At 41.9% G+C, this 20779-nt stretch overlaps 1 protein-coding gene across 1 annotated transcript in view; it reads left to right on the forward strand.

The window, feature by feature from the left end:
- Positions 1-5063, forward strand: part of LOC120018512 (kin of IRRE-like protein 3) — a 133680-nt gene extending 128617 nt beyond the window's left edge. The window contains exon 19 of the mRNA XM_038961740.1: positions 4587-5063. Coding sequence (XP_038817668.1) covers positions 4587-5063 — 477 coding nt within the window. The remainder of the gene's footprint in view (positions 1-4586) is intronic.
- The last annotated feature ends 15716 nt before the right edge of the window (positions 5064-20779 follow it).

Genomic DNA, 20779 nt, shown 5'->3' on the forward strand with positions numbered 1-20779 from the left:
GCAACTGCACATGGGGACAAAGATTGTACTTTTTGGAGCAATGTCCTCTGATCTGAGGAAACAAAAATAGAACTGTTTGGCCATAATGATCATCGTTATGTTTGGAGGAAAAAGGAGGAGACTTGCAAGCTGAAAAACACAATCGCAAACGAGAAGCACGGGGTTGGCAGCATCTTGCGGGGGTGCTTGCTCCCAGAAAAACTAAACAACTTCTTTGCTCGCTTTGAGGACAATACAGTGCCACTTCCACGGCCCGCTACCAAAACCTGCGGGCTCTCCTTCACTGCAGCCAACGTGAGTAAAACATTTAAACATGTTAACCCTCGCAAGGCTGCCGGCCCAGTCGGCATCCCTAGCCGCGTCCTCAGAGCATGCGCAGACCAGCTGGCTGGTGTGTTTACGGACATATTCAATCAATCCTTATCCCAGTCTGCTGTCCCCACATGCTTCAAGAGAGCCACCATTGTTCTTGTTCCCAAGAAAGCTAAGGTAACTGAGCTAAATGACTATCGCCCCATAGCACTCACTTCTGTCATCATGAAGTGCTTTGAGAGACTAATCAAGGACCATATCACCTCCACCCTACCTGACACCCTAGACCCACTCCAATTTGCTTACCGCCCCAATAGTTCCACAGACGACGCAATCGCAATCACACTGCACACTGCACAACCCATCTGGAAAAGAGGAATACCGATCTAAGAATGCTGTTCATCGATTACAACTCAGCATTTAACACCATAGTACCCTCCAAACTCATCATTAAGCTCGAGACCCTGGGTCTCGACCCCGCCCTGTGCAAATGGGTCCTGGCCTTCCTGATGGGCCGCCCCCAGGTGGTGCCGCCCCCAGGTGGAAACAACATCTCCACCCCGCTGATCCTCAACACTGGTGCCACACAAGGGTGCGTTCTCAGCCCTCTCCTGTACTCCCTGTTCACCCATGACTGCGTGGCCATGCACGCCTCCAAGTCAATCATCAAGTTTGCAGACGACACTACAGTGGTAGGCTTGATTACCAACAACGATGATACGCCCTACAGGGAGGAGGTGAGGGCCCTCGGAGTGTGGTGTCAGGAAAACAACCTCACACTCAATGTCAACAAAACAAAGGAGATGATCATGGACTTCAGGAAACAGCAGAGGGAGCAGCCCCCCATCCACATCGACGGGACAGTAGTGGAGAAGGTGGAAAGTTTTAAGTTCCTCAGCGTACACATCACGGACAAACTGAAATGGTCCACCCACACAGACAGCGTGGTGAAGAAGGCACAGCAGCGCCTCTTCAACCTCAGGAGGCTGAAGAAATTCGGCTTGTCACCAAAAACACTCTTTTACAGATGCACAATTGAGAGCATCCTGTCGGGCTGTATCACCGCCTGGTACGGCAACTGCTCCGCCCACAACCGTAAGGCTCTCCAGAGGGTAGTGAGGTCTGCACAACGCATCACCGGGAGCAAATTACCTGCCCTCCAGGACACCTACACCACCCGATGTCACAGGAAGGCCAAAATGATCATCAAGGACAACAACCACCCGAGCCACTGCCTGTTCACCCCGCTATCATCCAGAAGGCGAGGTCAGTACAGTTGCATCAAAGCTGGGACCAAGAGACTGAAAAACAGCTTCTATCTCAAGGACATCAATCAGACTGTTAAACAGCCATCACTAACATTGAGTGGCTGCTGCCAACATACTGACTCAAATCTCTAGCCACTTTAATAATAAAAGATTGGATGTAATAAATGTATCACTAGCCACTTTAAACAATGCCACTTTTATATAATGTTTACATACCCTACGTTACTCATCTCATATGTATATACTGTACTCTATACCATCTACTGCATCTTGCCCATGCCGTTCGGCCATGGGCAACAAGCATACTTCCAAAGTTGTGACAAAATGGCTCAAGGACAACAAAGTCAAGGTATTGGAGTGGCCATCACAAAGCCCTGACCTCAATCCTATAGAAAATGTGTGGGCAGAACTGAAAAAGTGTGTATGTGCAAGGAGGCCTACAAACCTGACTCAGTTACACCAGCTTTGTCAGGAGGAATTGGCCAAAATTCACCCAACTTATTCACCCAGCTACCCAAAACATTTGACCCAAGTTAAACAATTTAAAGGCAATGCTACCAAATAATAATTAATTGAGTAATTGAGTGTAAGTAAACCTCTGACCCACTGGGAATGTGGTAAAATAAATAAAAGCTGATATAAATCATTCTCTCTACTATTATTCTGACATTTCACATTCTTAAAATTAAGTATTGATCCTAACTGACCTAAGTCAGGGAATTTTTACTTGGATTAAATGTCAGGAATTGAGAAAAACTGAGTTTAAATGTATTTGGCTAAGGTGTATGTAAACTTCCAACTTTAACTGTATGTATGTGTATTGTAAAATGACATTTGTAATCACTGATGGATGGTTTGGAAAAATACATTCAGAACGTTTTTCTTCACCAGATAGAGAATCGTATGATGCATTGTAATATTCATTAGTCACACTTCGGCAAAGCAGAATCAGTGTTAAACTTTCGTAATGAGAGTTCACTATTTCTGCAATCAAATCACTTAAAAGTGAAAATAAATTTCCAGAGCCATTGTATTCAACCAAAACCAATAATTTATAATTCAACGCGTTAATTGCCTTCGTTATATTTTCACTGTAATGAAAGAGCTCTTAATGTGACAAAAATTAAGTGCTAGAATTGCAGTATGCTCAATCAACAATACTTGTTATGCCAGAGAAGCCCCATTACTGCTACTTTTGATACAGTTTGGAGGACTTGGTGAGTCTGTGCCTCGCAAAGGAGAAGCTTTTAATTTGCCAACACTCTGACAACAGATATATTACTGTATGTTAATAGCACTATAACAGACTCACAAAATCCAGCACACTATACCTGTCTGGACCTACTGTACAAGCAACAAGTATTAAACGTTCCCTCTGTATAATATAAAGGTGGCTATCCTGTACCTTTCTATGTTGATAATGAGCAGTAAGCCTATGAATAGAAAGACAGTACCTGCACTGCTTTTATTCCAGACCCGTCTCACGCATGACACCAGTTCTTGTTATTTCAACATAAACACTCACTTGGAGTGGACTATAAGGCAGTTGCGGAAGCTATAGTTAAAACAGACAGGCCAAGAGTCAGTATGGGGTCTTTTAACAAGAGGCCCCCTGGTTCTCAGATATGCAAATTCCTCAATTAGACTAGCACTGTGCTGTTCAATTCATCATTACCTCACTATGCATGCAGAGTTTAGCACATCTACAGTGTGGGAGATATGGCATAATCCTTCTGAAGAAATAAATATTGAAATAAGAACCTCCTTCAAACGAGACACACAGATAATATCATTAGACTGTGGAACAAACAACTCACTATGGGTGATGTCCAATTCAGACTCACCCCACAAAACGCAAAAACGAATCAAGAGCTGAAAACAAAATGGTGGTCCTGTTTATTTATGCCATTGTACAGATGATTGTTCACCCAGTACACAAGAGTATTCATCTGGTGTTCTGTCTGCATACCTGTTCCCATTGGACCTGGCTCTTTTGATCCACACTGATGAGTGTGTGTATGGGAGGAGATTACCGGGAACCAGACACCAGATAAGGGGACACAAAGTCTGATAATGACACTCATAATGAGGATTCTCTCAGGTTGTCATAGCTGTGCCATTTCGCCATGATTAGCATGGCTCCTATGGGATCCAGCATTGTTCTCGTTGGGTTTGACATTCGCGTTCATTCTCACAGCCTTGTCACAGCTGCTTCTTAGCAACAGCATCGTCGAGGCAAGAGCCAGGAGCTGTGTGACAACAGCAACCTCGGCACTGCAACCATGGCGGCATTGTGCTCGTTGGGTTTGACATTCACGTTCATTCTCACAGCCTTGTCACGGCTGCTTCTTAGCAACAGCATCGTCGAGGCAAGAGCCAAGAGCTGTGTGACAATAGCAACCTTGGCACGGCAGCCATGGCTCCACACAAGTCATTTATTTTGCATACATCAAATTCAAGACTTTGTTTTCACAAACCGTTTTGGGCCCAATTAAACTGGGTATTAGTGAACTTTGGGAGGACTTGTTGGCTGCCAAACTGTGAATCATCAAGGCCTGTTAATTAGCAAGTAACATGATTGTAGAGGTTTATGCAAAAGAAGACTAAATCATAATATTGAGCTTTAGCTACTATTTTTCCCAGTTCAGACCTGACACATGCAGCAGCAGCCTGTTTCCTTATTTATATGGCAATTTGAATGGTAATTAAAGCCAGTTTGACCTTGACACTGTTTAAGCTTTGAGAAGAATAAATACATATAAACGATGGGATGACTTACTTTAGTCTGTTTCCCTCCAGAGATGTATTGCTTTTCAGACTTCTGCCTCACTTAGAAAAATATTTTCTTGTCGTCTATTGTGCTTTGCCAACAAGGCATACCCAGTGGGGTAATTTTTCAAAATTGACAATGATAAAACTAATTCAACTACTTTAACTTTCTCATCTCCTCTCCTCCTCTCCTCTTCTCCTCTTATATTCTCTTCTCTCCCATATTGCCTCCTGAAGGACCCCACCAATGGATACTACAGTGTCAACACCTTCAAGGAGCACCACTCCACCCCCACCATCACCCTTCAAGGTAACCAGACTACAGAGATGCGGAATCCCACCGCTGCCACCACCGGGGGCAAGCAGCGGGTACCCACGGGCATGTCCTTCACCAACATCTACTCCACCCTAGGTGCTGGGCCAAACCGCCTGTACGACTACAGCCAGCGCTTCGTGCTGGGCATGGGCAGCAGCTCCATCGAGCTGTGTGAGAGGGAGTTCCAGAGAGGATCACTCAGCGACTCCAGCTCCTTCATCGACACGCAGTGCGACAGCAGTGTGAGCAGCTACAGCAAGCAGGACGGCTACGTGCAGTTCGACAAGGACAGCAAGGCCTCCGCCTCCGCCTCCTCCTCATCCCACTACTCCCAGTCCTCCTCCCAGAACTCAGACCTCACACGGCCCCTCCAGAAGCGCATGCAGACCCACGTCTGACCTGACCGCCAGAGAGGGCCTGCCTGTCCTGGGGTATCCAGCCGTGGATTGGAACTATGGGAAACATACAGCTTCCTGAAAAGGGACCTACGTTTCAAAGCACATGATGTGTTGGTGAGAAGCCTTGAAATCAGTGGCTTTAACTCACATTGGACTTGTTCAGAATTCTCTGTGTTCCAACCAGTGTTTCAAAAACCTGGCCTTCCCCCCACATCCCATCCTAAGCTCATCAGAAACCACCTCCTGTTGTCCAGTTCTTCACTTAGTAAATAAAAGCCCATAAACCATAAACATACAGTCGCTGTGCCACAGAGAGCTCTTTTGCCAACATGGACACAACTCAAGTGTTAAGGTGGTTGTGGCACTGATAGACAATGGAAATAGGATCCCATATAAGGGAGCAAAATAACCAAATGCTGTGGCTGGGGGCTAGCAAGTTGTCTTTAAAACAAAGCGGGACCACTCTCTTATGGGTGGCAAAAGTCACCCATCACTTGGTATGTGTAAGCCAATATTCTGCTGCTCTGTTATAGTTCTAAGCACAACTGTGCATGTGTGTTAAATGTCAAAGCTTCTCCTCTCTCTTATACCCTTTCCCCCCAGCCTCCCCTCACACACAATGTTAAGTTTGGCTGATCCAACTTCATCCCTTGTGTAGGTGGAGTAGGACTCTCAAAATGTGTCCAGACTTGCCAAACAATTAACCAAAGGCAGTCTTTTCCCCGGGGTTCCCGGCCCTCAGAACTCTACAGATAAGGAGGCCCGTGATCTCAACCGGAAAGCCTGAGTTGTCGTTTCACAGATTGTCACTCTGAGATAAAGGAATAATATCAGTGTACATTACGCATCTTTTATTCAGCATTCTTTATTTTTACTCAGATGCTTGATTTCACTTGTTTTGAGGACTATTTGAAATACCAAGAGACATTTCAGGAGACAAACTTTTACATTCAGAAGCAGAATGGGGTGTGTTCTAATTTAAAGTAGGGGGTTGGTTTCTCAATCAACCTCTCGGCACCATGCCAGCTCAAATGGAGGAGAGCATAGCTGACTGACTATAATGTCTGCCCTACCCATGTAATGTCAAGTCTCCCATACTAACTGCTTTATATCATCAGCCATGTCCACATGATAGGATGCTGCCTGCGGAACCAAATGTAAACATTGTGTCAGAGCTTTTCATCATGTGGCTTTCCCAATACCATGTTAATACGGGAGCTCAGTCAATCCAGACTGTATACCTACTGTGATCTAGCTGCTCATCGAAGGAAATGGATAGGAATATGTGATGTAAATTGTTGTTTTGATTTCTGGTATTTTGTTCATTTGGCTGCTGTGAGACTACTGTATAAACACTGACTGTTTTAAGTGAGTGTATTGTACATGCCAGATATGGAATTTCACTTTTTTCACCATTATCATTGTTGTCATTTTATTTGAGAGATTAGGGAAACACAGAAACAAATCCCATCACGGATACAGACAAAAGCACTTGCATGGTAGATCCACAATGCCTCCTCTCTGCTAGCTAGCCTGCTGTGGAGGGCAACACGGTCACATGAAACACAGGACATGTCACATACAGGACAAGTAGTACTACACTAGACAAGACCAACCACGGTAATGTTAAACTAGAACAGCACATTCTATTGGGTGCGATAATCAATGTGGTGGTGTTGGTGATAATGACTAAAATATACAGTACATCATTTTGCCACCACGCTACATATCACCACGCACCATACAGCCAGGCCTGAACTACCATACAGTACAAAACTTACGAGTCCTCCATTGTGGAGGTCTTAAGTGGGTGCGGCAGATGTACATTCATTCTCAAACGCAGTTCTTGGAGTGTCAGTTAGTTACATTATATTACTCGTCTGCAATTTACCCTCGCAAATACATCAAATGTTACATCATCAGTTAGTCTTCAAAAGCCTATAAAACCTGTTTGCCTGTGGGTGGCTTCTAGGTCTGGACAGACAGACCCTGCTTTCTAACATCAGTTTGATCGGTATTAGATAAAGCATTAGAGAAGGGTAAAATGTTGCCTAATGCCAGAAAAACAATGTTCCAGTTTTACCGCAATACAGTGGACACCGAGTTGCAATGTAATGTAATTTCCTGTTTTTCAAATCTAAAACAGTCCTCTCGTATCTCATCATTTTGCATTAGTCTTCCACTGCGGGACTACTCGGCCAATGGAATAGATATCAAATGTATTAACTAGTCCTTCACTTGTGTTGTCTTGCTGAAAATGTTAAATCCTTTGTAAGAGTTAGACTGTACCTTCGACAAATGAGAAAGTTGTTGCTGTAATCACTTTACATGTGATTATATTCAAGGCATTTCAATGGGCTTTTCTACATGAGTGGTGGTGGTTTGACTCTAATTTTACAAATGGATTGGCGCCCATTGTGCGGCTTAAACACAAAAAGGTCTGTTTCAATGCTGATAATCCAGCTTGCCGCTTAGAACATTGTATATAAATCTCAAATGCTCTCTGTATATAATTTTGCTGTTATTTCTTTTCTCAGTCAGTTTTCAGTATATTAGGGCAAAACAAATCCCTATGCCATCAATATTGTACAGACAGACAATCAATTATCTGTCCCTTTTTTTTCTCTCAGCATTCATTGACATCTCCAACCAAGCTTGTCTTTGCAAACGAGTGATTTGTGTGAGCAGTTTTTAATCTCTTTGTGGCAGTCTCTCTCACACAGTCACACGGTCAAAGCTGTTTGGCTCTAGGGTTTGGCACGGGAACTGTTCATGGGGTGAGATAGGAGCTAGTATGTCCCTAGAGAAAAGAGACTCTCTTCCACGTGCTTCAGTTCCCAGATACAGCATTGTCTTACTGATGGGTTAGAATAATACCAACTGACTCGGGCCGCAGTGCAGCAACTCCAAACACGCAATGTGTTTTAGGTTTTATAACATCTCTCTTTGTGTGACCAGCAAACTGGATGGATTAATAATTTAAATGCCACTCTACCAACTAGGGTTGAATATCTTCCCGGTATTTTACATATGTTCCATCCCGAGAATAAATCACTTTTCTCCCGGGTAACCCAGTATTTCCCGCCAAAGTCGGAAGTGTCATTCAAAAGCATTATAAATCATATAAATAGGCCTATGTCTGGATTTGACTAGAGCTTTGATCAAAAATTCAAGCCTGATGCTACCTGAGCCTGATGAGCCATACATTAAATACATTTAATGAGCCCAAGGCCAAAAAAGTCTAAATGATTGTGCCGATATCCAATACATAGAGTATATGATACGCACGACAGAAAAACATAAAAGCCCATAGATGTAGCTAGCTATATGCTCTCTTGGGTAAATAAATTAAACTTGCTCTAGTAGGCTAATCTTTTTGAGTGTGAACTGTATTACTGTACTGTATTGTATTATACTGTGTTATATGGACTAGAATTATGTACATCATTCAAATCATGATAAAGCAGGGAGGGAAAATGTGATTCTGGTGCAGCACATACGGACTACAAAGTTACAAGTATAGGCTAGAATCTGATTATAATTTTGAAATATAATAGGACCTATTTGTATAATTAGTAGGCCGACGCTTATATACCTTTCATAATATTTCCCATAATGTTAGTAGACTACCTCCTCTTCCTCTCTCTATTGTTGCTTTATTTCTTCCTCGCGTTGAACAGATAGCCTAAATGAAATAACTTTTGTTGTCCTTATTGTCATCATTCTAATGACACCCTTAAATAATATAGGACAAAACTGAGATGCAGAAGGCTTTCACTTCTCTTCACAAAGATTGAATGGTTAGCCTATGGGCCTAAATAAATAACTGCTATAGCCTACCATCATCGTGCGTTTGCTCTTCTTTCAAACTTCCCGTAAGTTATATTGGCTGCTGTATTTAACATTCATCAAGCAAGAGCTCACATCCCTCTTCGAATAGTCTATTGGTATAAGAAATGCTAAAAACTATTTTGTCCAGCAAGCTATTCTAGTCTTGCTTTGCCTGCATGGGACTCCAAGAGCTAAGGAGAGTTGTTTAAGGAGAGGCCAGCAGAGCACAGGTATGTCCGTATTGCGCAAGACACAGTTAGAAGTTAGAAGCTTTTTATGCATAACCCATCATTAACTAGCTAAATATAAGGGTTATGATGTATATAATTTATAACCTGAAAGAGGTAGGCTAAGATATCTCTCTATATATATATGGGGTGGCAGGTAGCCTAGTGGTTAGAGCGTTGGACCAGTAACCGAAAGGTTGCAAGATCCCGAGCTGACAAAGTAAAAATCTATCATTCTGCCCCTGAACAAGGCAGTTAACCCACTGTTCCTAGGCCGTCATTGAAAACAAGAATTTGTTTTTAACTGACTTGCCTAGTAAAATAAAGGTAAAAAAAATATCAATCTAGAACAGGATTATCTATATTGAATGGAACTAATGGAGAGAGAGAAAGACTGCTGATATTCGAGTGATAGGCTGTTTTAAAAACGCAGCTGCAATTTAAAAAATATATTCTTTTACAATAAAAAAATAAGATGAGCCAGAAAGCCAGATGGAAATTGGTAAATTAGATGCGCATTCAGTCTTTTTATTATTGTAGGTTAGACTATGCTGCAGCAAATGTAGGCCTACCTGTCACAACAACAAAAAGTTACTATGATGAGATGATAGGTCTACATGCATTGTGAACTGCGCTCCATACTGAGACGGGCTGTCTGTCCCCACCCTGAGTGTTGATGATTCATCATGCAGAGGCCGTAGAGAAGCCAGATTTAGACATTGCATATAATTTAACAGTTCCATTTAACGCCATGCTGTTCATATAAATAATGTATTATAATTTGCCGGTTTCTTGCAGTTATTTATCCAGGGAAAAGGGAGTGATAACCGGGTTCCCTCCATTCTACCCTACTACCAACCCCCAACTTCCAACTCGCTACTGTGGGAGTCTGTGTATCACCTGTGCCATGCTCATCACATGCACTGCAGTGGGAATCAAAGCCCATGTGTGTACGCATACACCAGTCTGCATGTTTGACCTGAGGACGGGTGTTTGTTTGGCACCAGCTGGTGCTGTTTGCCATGCTGTAGAAATATGCCTTGGCCAAACAGATGAATAAATAACCCCACAACGATAACATGGGGTTGCTGCACTTCCCTGATAAAACACAACGTCCATTTGCCAGGGTCAATGAGCCAGGGAGGTAAATCCTCTATTTTTCAGTGGTGTTGATGACCATTGTTTGGTCCACAATTTCCCCATCCCACAAGGCTGTTTCTGAGGTAGAGGAGAGAGGGGTGAGCTAGTCTCAGATTGGTGGATAGTTCTCTTTGAAATTATTTCTGTGCCAAGTGGCTATATTGCATCAGTGACCTTTGCTTGGTCTGAATTAAATATTATAAAAAATCTATGAAGAAATATATCATGCCTAACACTGACACTGTCATAATGTAGTTCTGCCTGAAAATGGTGGTTTATGGTTATGTATAGTTTCTCGCAACGAATGATGTCTTTACCAACACTAAGAGAGCGTGCACATGAGAAGATGCCAACCAAACTGGAAAAACTGACAGTCAATCTCTACACTTACAGTGTAAATGCCACAACACTCTCCATTTTCTTTTCTACCTATCAATATCTTGTTAGTCTTTCAATAACATGCTACAAAAAGCTATTGACATGGAAGTTTTAAAAGTCAATGTACAAAGTGAATCATCAACGTATATACTGTAATGTAAAGAGAAAGTGATCATTGTACTGGGTAAACCACTATTTTCAAGCAGTGGCCCTCTGTATTTAAAACAAATGAAAAAATATTTAAAAAAATGTATTTTACCTGTACTGGTCTGTGAATCTATGATGCTTTTGCTCTGTGTATTTGGGGAATAAAAAAATATTATAATAAAAAATATAAAACTGTCTGAACGTGTCTTCATTTCACCTTCAAGAGTGCTTGTTTATTTGTCTTTGTGAGAAGGGTTAGTGTTGATGTGTGAGTGCTTGTCTACATAGCTGTATGATTATAATAGGAAAAATGCTCTTAAACATTACAATCAGCTCACCATCTGACCAGATGTAGAATTCCCATTAAGGATCAAATATGTGGGTAGGGAAAGAAAGAGGCGACTGAGACATAACATGTGTGTACCAAGGAATTCTCCTTCTCACAGTGTTAGCTGCAGTCTTGAAATCCTGAAATCCAGACAGCATTCTCTCTCTTTGTGAGCCCTGAAAGGCTATGAAAAATAAGGTTTTTCTCTACATCAAATAAGTAACTAGACACTTGTTGATCCTGCATGTTAAGAAAGTTCCTTCAAAGCCAATGTCACAACAAGTCCTCAAATTCTCTCGTGGTCTTATAATTTAACACCTACAGTATCTGTCATTGAAAATGTTTCTTGAAATAAAGTATATCTGATTATTAACACAGCATCTGCATAGTAGGTAAAATACAATATGAATTAGAACATCAATAAACTAATTCAAAACAACCCAGAAGGTACATACTTGGTTATATCAACGTTACAGTGAAGTCGTCCTCGTTTACTTCACCAATGCATTTTAAACACATGTTCCTGACTGACCTCTAATTATTACATTTCCAGACAAAGTAAGGGAATAACTCCACCTCTCCCTCCCCAAACCCTCCCAGGGCATCATCACCTATTCCCAATTACCCACATATGCAGGATTGTTCCCAAAATGACTCCCAAATGACTCTGCATCCTCCCAAATGAGTGATTACAGCAGGTTATTATGTTGTGAATTACTTTGCCTGATAATTGGATTTGAAATCCAATTTGACAAAAGGCCCAAAATTGGTGCGGACGGCAGAATCAGCATTTGATGCGCTGAAACACTCCATTACAGAATTATCTACAGACAGATAATACATGGCATTTGAGAGGAGGCAGAGAGAGATGGAAAGAGGGAGAGGGAGGGAACTGTACAATGAAGGCCTGCGTAGTGAGGTCCGATTTGCAAATGATGTCTTATAGAATTTGTTTATCGGAATAACACACACAAACAAAGGTGCTCCCTCTCTTAAGTCCAAACCAGTAACCTTAATGGCTGTACCCAGTAATATTAATTTAACTTCTCTCAAAACTGCCTCGTACCTTGGTTCTCTATATCTATTCTATTCTTGTAGACATATGCCCGACCAGTATTCATCTACATGTTTCCTCATTGTGTCCTTATGTGATAGTGAATAGAGTTGAGTGACACGTCAATACTTGGCAAAGCCCTGCACTGCTGTAGCCTCAATGCAATTGCCTGTAAAATTCCTCGCTTACTCCCTTATTTGTTTAAGGGCAGCTGTTGCACTGGAAAGCTCATTATACCAACATCTGTCTTTTAGTAAATGATGGATCCTCTATCTAAAGCCTCCAACAAAAGCTTTTATAAAATGACTGATTTATAGGCAGCCTGTGTTTTTTCTCTTTCTTTGAACCCAAAAGTTTTCCATACGGTCAAAGTTCAAACCAACCGAAAAATTGGACAATGGCAAATCCATTTTAAATTTACCCCATACCAGCAAAAGGAGGACAAACGGGCATTGTTCCGGACCCACCTTGGTTGGTGATTTTAATGCAAGGACAATGAAATCCATTTTACCTCATTTTACCAGCATGTCACCGATGAGACTAGAAGCGCCAAAACTCTACATCACCTTTACTCCACATGCAGAAGCGTCTACAAGGCCCTCCCTCGCCCCCTTATTTTGGCAAATCAGACCATGACTCTATCCTCCTGCTTCCTGCTTACATGCAGAAACTCAAACGAAAAGTACCAGTGACGCCCTCAAAACGGAAGTGGTACCATGAAGCAGATGCTAAACTACAGGACTGTTTTGCTAGCGAAGACTGGAATATGTTCCGGGATTCATCCGATACCATTGAGGAGTATACCACATCAGTCACCGGCTTCATTAATAAGTGCATCAACAACGTCATCCCTACAGTGACCGTATGTACATGCCCCAACCAGAAGCCATGGATTACAGGCAACATCCGCACTGAGTTAAAGGCTAGAGCTGCCGCTTTCAAGGAGCGGGACACTAATTGGGACGCTTATAAGAAATCCCGGTATGACCTCCGACAAGACATCAAACAGGCAAAGCATCAATACCTGACTTAGATCGAATCCTACTATTCCTGCTCTGATGCTCAACGGATATGGCAGGGCTTGTAAACTATCACAGACAACAAAGGGAAACTCAGCCGCGAGCTGCACAACAACGTGAGCCTACCAGACTAGCTAAATTCCTTCCATGTTCACTTCGAGGCAAGCAACACTGAACCATTTATGATAGCACCAGCTGTTCCAGAAGAATGTGTGATCTCACTCTCCATAAACTATGTGAGTAAGACCTTTAATAAGGTTAACATTGGCAAGGTTGTGGGGCCTGACGGAATACCAGGACGCATACTCAGAGCATGCACTGACCAGATGGCAAGTGTCTTCACTGACATTTTTTACCTATCCCTGACCTGTTTTCATGCACGGGGCCCCTCATCAACACGGGGCCCCCTCCAGGGTGTGTGCTTAGTCCCCTCCTGTACTCCCTGTTCACCCCTGACTGCATGGCCCCACACGACTCCAACACCATCACCAAGTTTGCTGACGACACAACAGTGGTAGGATTGAACACAGACGACGATGAAGCAGCCTATAGGGAGGAGGTCAGAATGGTGCAAGGATCGCAACCGCTCTCTCAACGTCAGCAAGGTAAAGGATCCATTCGTGGACTACAGAAAAACGGAGGGACGCGCATGCCCCCTTCCACATTGAAGGGGCTGTACTGTAGTGGAGCTGGTTGAGGGCTTCAAGTTCCTCGGTGTCCACATCACTAAGGAATTAACATGGACACACACACACCCACATAGTTGTGAAGAGGGGACAACAGTGCCTAAACTCCCTCAGGAGGCTGAAAAGATTTGGCATGGGCCCTCAGCTCCATTAAAAGTTCTACAGCTGTACCATTGAGAGAATCTTGACTGGCTGCATCACCGCTTGGTACAGCAACTGCAAGGCACCTGACCGCAAAGCATTACAGAAGGAATGAGTACGGCCCAGTATATCGCTGGGGCCAAGCTCTCTGCCATCCAGGACCTCTATACTAAGCAGTGTCAGAGGAAGGCCCAAAGAATTGTCAAAGACTCCAGCCACTCAAGCCATAGACTGTTCTCTCTGCTACCGCATGGCAAGCGGTACCACTGCACCAAGTCTGGAACCAACAGGACCCTGAACAGCTTCTTTCCCCAAGCCATAAGACTACTAAACAAGACTGCTAAATAGCTAATCAAATGGCTACCGTGACTACCTGCATTTACCCTTTTTCGCACAAACTCTCTAGTACTGACTCTATGGACACACACTGGACCCACACACTCACACATACAATACTTACACTGACACCCCAACACACATACACTACATACGCCCACACACACACATAAAAAGCGCACACATGCATACTGACGCCACACACACACTCACACACATCCTTTCACACACCACATACCCTGCTGCTACTGTCTATTATCTATATTGTTAATAGACAGTAGCAGCAGAATATGTGCTGCGTGAACGTGTGTGTGTGTGTTTATGTGTGTGTGTGGCATCAGTATGTGTGCATAGCAGTAAAGGCTCCTCAGAGGAGGAAGGGGTGGACCATCCTCCTCAGTGAATTTCATGAAAATAAAATGATCCTTTTTAGATAAAACTATACTAAATATATTCACGTTACCAAATGTTAAAACACACCGTTTCGCAATGGTCTACAGTAGTCTCAACAGCACTCTGTAGGATAGCACCATGGTGTAGCCGGACAGCAGCTAGCTTCTGTCCTCCTCTGGATACATTGACTTCAATACAAAATCTAGGAGGCTCATGGTTCTCACCCCCATAAACCATAAACAATAATTATGACACCTTCTGGAGGATGTCCTCCAACCTATCAGAGCTCTTGGAGCATGAACAGACATGTTTTCCACCCAATCAAAGGATCAGAGAATTAATCTGGGACTGAAAGCATAAGCTACAGCAAGCACTGCAGTGCAGTGCATAAAATGTGGTGAGTTGTTGACTTAAAGAGAGAGAAAGACAATAGTTGAACAGTTATGAACAAATTAATTGCTTAAAAAAAGGAGAAGCAAGAAAGAGAAAGAGATTTCATCATTTCTTTCCCACTTTCAGTTTCATTTACTTAACTAGAAAATGCAGCTAGCTAGTTTAGCCTACTCAAACATCCTGCTCAAACAGAGGGATGCTATGTTAGCTAGCTAGCTAGGACTATCCAACACAACACTGGAACTCCTCCAACTCAAGGATAAGCTTTGGTTTTTCTAATTTATTGCCACTGAGGCCGGCCAGTGTAACTGCCAACTCAAAATAAACTGTAAAGTCACTGCATGATTGTAGCATGTTTACTAACTCGTTAGTTATATTAGCTATGTTGACTATGAAGTTACTTTAGCTAATATGGTGGCAACGATGTAGGCTGTGTGTAGTAGTTATGATATGGTTTGGCTTGGAAAGGTTTTTTCGCTTGGTCACATACAGCTGATGTGTTGTGCATTGAAGTCCACAAACAAAGGGAAAAGGTAAAAGGAGGAGAGCTCATAGATGCGAGAAGGAATACAACATGGCTGCTATGAATGTGAACTATGTTCAAGAGTGACCAGGTATATTCATTCCGCAGATTCTGCTGAAAAACGCTTCTTAAACGGAAGCAAATGGAATGAAACGGGGATAAACATACCTGAATTTGTCCAATAGAAGCTCTGATTTGCAACTGTTAGACTAATGATTACACGCTAGATCAGCTAGATGCAGGAAAGTGTGTGCATTTTCTCTCAACCTGTGTGCACCTACGTTGTAATCTTTCATTCAAATTATGCTCCCTAATCTTAAACTGCACTGACCGCCACTTGTGCATAGAGTCAGTTCAGGAAAGTGTATGTGTGTGTTGGAGTGTTTAAAGACGCTCTATATGTAGGCCTACATTGCTACATCAATTACCTCGTACCCCTGCACATCGACTTGGTACTGGTACTCCCTTTATATAGCCATGTTATTACCTCGTACCCCTGCACATTGACTTGGTACTGGTACTCCCTCTATATAGCCATGTTATTACCTTGTACCCCTGCACATCGACTTGGTAATGGTACTCCCTTTATATAGCCATGTTATTACCTCGTACCCCTGCATATCGACTCGGTACTGGTACTCCATGTATATAACCATGTTATTACCTCGTACCCCTGCACATCGGCTCGGGACTGGTACTCCCTGTATATAGACATGTTATTTTTAGTCATTGTTGTTATTCGTAATTCACTGTGTATTTATTTCTCGTTTTTTTGGTGTGTGTGATTTTATCTTTAACTTTGCCTTGTTGGAAGAGGACCCATATGGACCCATAACATCACTGTTAGTTTATGAAACATGTGAAAATGAAATGTTATTTGATTTCAGACTTTTCATTCCTTGGCCTTGTGAGGGCACTGAAAATCGACTGCCGTAGGACTTTGGGCTTTTTTTTACCAGGGAATCTGTATTGAATGTTAGGAATAGATAAATAAATCTCCCCTCTTGATTACAAGCAGAGTGGAGAGCTGAATCCCTGCGAACATCTTAAATGGATTATTGATCCTGTGACCTTTCTCTGGTTTAAGGTTTTCTCTTGTTTGTTCCAGCGGTGTTGATTTAACTCACACTATAGACAGTGTTGATTAATCAAAAATGACCTTTCAATATTAGACTGTTAATTACCCACGCCAAAGTTTGCACACAATTTAAACAGGTGACACGTGAGAATGAGGAGTCTCGCTCCCGGACCTCTATCCCCTGCTGCTTAGTCTGTTTGGACAAGGTTGTACTCTAGTATTGAAAATAAATGTAAGTCATAAAAATGTATTTCATTAAAGAGCTGAAGTATAACATTACCCAGCATTATGGCACATCATCTTCATCATAATTGTTTATCCAAAGTTGGAGAAAGCTGTATTGAACTGATCTCATTCTGATGCTTGATTTATTGCTATATTGATTTGGGGGACAGTGTGAACAAAGTAGTCTAATAACACATTGTCGTGGAATTAGAAAACAAAATTAAATCAATACTTTTTGGGGGAGATTGAAAAAAAAGCAATAGCAATTTCAGAAACGTGGCAAATATTCAACTTAATTACATTTCCCATCATGCATTGTGCATTCGACAGGGCTTGCAGACAGGAGCATGGTAGTTCAGGTCTTATTGTTCCCGTTGGACATAAATTAAAGTCTACACAGTCTGCCAGCAAGAGAAGAGAAGTGTCAACCAGTTAATCAACTGCTGGTATTGATGTGACAGATGCAGCTTCTTGACAGAGTATTGTTTATAATTTACTGTCTATGAATATATTGACATTTTTTAAATGTCGACGTGCGGTGTCGCTTAATTTGCATGAGGAAGTGCTGACAAAGTGGCTGAGACAAATGTAGAAGAAACTACGCAGTGCACACTTTTAATTTTCCTAATTAATTTTGCCTTTGCACTTCAACAGTGAGGGCTTTTTCTAAAGGTTGGCACTCTCAAATTGCTTTTCAGTTGGAGTGCATTCAAAACAAATGGAGCAGTGTCCCCTCTCCTTTCACCAATCCATTTGCCGAACTTGCACACTCCTCAATTTGGAAGGGAGTCATTATATTACCAGAGAGTTGCTCATGACCCACCAAAATAGATAAACTTTCTAGATCTAAATCGAGTTGAGGATGTAATATTACAACTCGGTGGCATCATACAAGTCTTCCAAAAATATACATTCTTATAGCTTAACATTCTTTAGAGCTGAATTCAAATCTCTCAATAAGAGATGTAATGCCAGACATTGTACACCATTGAAACAGTCTTGAACATAATTTAAGTCTTCACAAGCCATCCTATCCTACTGAAGGTAGTAAAGACATTGCAAACAGCTCTTTGAGAGGAGAGTATGCCAGCTGAGGCACCAAGGCCAGAGGGGTATCCTACGAAGCAAGCTAGATCTACTCAGGGTTTTCTAAAGCTAACCAGCTTCAGTTAGCTTCACATTCTAGCTCAGGCTTCATCCGTACTATGATGGTGGATATTGCTCGTCCGCCTGCCACTAACTCTAGCAGGGTTGTAACTGCGCGTGCATGTCGCACAAGGCTAGTAGAAACGCCAAACTCTTCACTGAAACAATGCGGAAACATAAATCCATGGGCTAGTCAGAACCACATTTTCATTTGTGACGAAATCAAAATGAAAGAAAAGTTGTCTTTCAATTTCAGCAGGCTATGGTGTGAAATAGGCATTTAGAAGTGCCATCTTTATTCTAATACTTACCGTTAATGCCGTCTTAGGTGTGCTTATCAATGCACAAGCACCTTTTTCCTACTCCTATCGCTCCTTCTTCCATCTGTGGAACAGTTTGTTGAGTTGTGGCTATAGACATATAATTTGTATATTTTTTTGCATGCCAGCAAAGCCACTACACTACACAACACACCACTAAACAATACATGAATTGCACTATAACAGTGACAAACGGTGCCCAAAAACTGTTAGGGCCTACACCAGGGAGTGAATCCTTACCACTGCTACACCTGGCTATCAGAGGAGCATTGTCTGGCAGCAAAACAGTTAATTCAGCCTCATTTACTGCCTTTTTAAAAACATAGCTGATATGGATGACTTGCTTAAACAAATGTGGTTTCTACTGACAATTGACATGTGAAAACTATGGCATGAGGGAACGATGAGCAGATAAGAGGCAATCCGTCATCTCGATTAAGACATTAATTAGCGAGCTAGGACGGATGTAATCAAAATGACTATTTGTTCGACACTGTTGAAATGTACAGTGACAGAATTCATAACATGGGTCGGTTTTACAGTATTTTCCTTGTACACCAAGTCAGAACCATAGGATAAATAAAGGGGGAATATAAGCAGACAATGAAAGCTCTTACAATATTCGATGATGACATTTCTCTAAAACAGGCTATAGGCTACATGTTCACCACCGAGTCAGAACGGTAGGCTAAGTTATGATGGGGAAAGGGACCAAATGATTAGGGTGAGGCACATGGGCTACTAACAGCTTACTACACAAGATACACTTAGTATTATTTTCTTAGCTACAGCATACATATCTCCCTGACATATTACATAATTTATGATGGGAACTCGAAAAAAAAACATGGTCGAATCATGACGTCAGTGATCTTTAATGTTCATGTCCAATGGCCAATGAGCACAGATACGTTTTATCTATAATTTATCTTCATATTACAAGGATTGAAATGGATTGCCAGTAGATTGTCGATTTGATTCCTAAAGATGACTGCTTGTCTAGCTTGCTAGCTAAGATTTTGAAAGTATGACGTTGACATGATCAGTCCAATCAACGCTACGGTAGATATAACGTGATTTGACATCATTTTATCTGTGGCCAATGACCTTGAGCCTTCTTGGATTGGCACTTCTAATGTAACTCTATAGCAGCACCCGAAGGGGCTTGAACATTCTAGCTCTCACAGACAGATTATTTCACTTATAATCCAATGTATCACAGTTCCAGTGGGTCAGAAGTTTACATTCACTAAGTTGACTGTGCCTTTAAACAGCTTGGAAAATTCAAGAAAATTATGTCATGGCTTAGAAGCTTCTGATAGGCTAATTGACATAATTTGAGTCATTTGGAGGTGTACCTGTGGATGTATTTCAAAGCCCACCTTCAAACTCAGTGCCTCTTTGCTTGACATCATGGGAAAAAGAAAAGAAATCAGCCAAGAACTCAGAAGAAAAATTGTAGACCTCCACAAGTCTGGTTCATCCTCGGGAGCAATTTCCAAACACCTGAAGGTACCACGTTCATCTGTACAAACAATAGTACGCAAGTATAAACACACTGGGACCACGCAGCCGTCATACTGCTCAGGAAGGAGACACGTTCTGTCTCCTAGAGATGAACGTACTTTGGTGCGAAAAGTGCAAATCAATCCCAGAACAACAGCAAAGGACCTTGTGAAGATGCTGGAAGAACAGGTACAAAAGTATCTATATCCACAGTAAACATAACCTGAAAGGCAGCTCAGCAAGGAAGAGGCCACTGCTCCAAAACCGCGATAAAAAAGCCAGACTACGGTTTGCACATGGGGCCAAATTTCTCAGAACAAGAATAGACTGATGAGTTTCAGAAGAAAGTTCTTTGTTGCTGGCCATTTTTTTTTAAAGGCCAGTTTTATTGCTTCTTTAATCAGAACAACAGTTTTCAGCTGTGCTAACATACTTTCAAAAGGGTTTTCTAATGATCAATTAGCCTTTTAAAAATTATAAACTTGGATTAACTAACGCAACGTGCCATTGGAACACAGGAGTGATGGTTGCTGATAATGGGCCTCTGTACGCCTATGTAGATATTCCATTAAAAATCTGCCGTTTCCAACTACAATAGTCATTTACAACATTAACAATGTCGACACTGTATTTCTTATCAATTTCCTGTTATTTTAATGGACAATAAAATACTTTTCTTTCAAAAACAAGGACATTTTTAAGTGTCCCCAAACTTTTGAGCGGTAGTGTATATACAGCATATATATCTTTTGTCTCTCTGTGTTTCATAATTTTCCTTCAATTCGCAAGAGGCTGAATGTATGTCACCAGAGAAAGCATCCGAGTGAGCAAAACGGCGCCCCTCT

This window comes from Salvelinus namaycush, chromosome 23 (assembly GCF_016432855.1).
Source record: "Salvelinus namaycush isolate Seneca chromosome 23, SaNama_1.0, whole genome shotgun sequence".
NCBI lineage: Eukaryota > Metazoa > Chordata > Actinopteri > Salmoniformes > Salmonidae > Salvelinus > Salvelinus namaycush.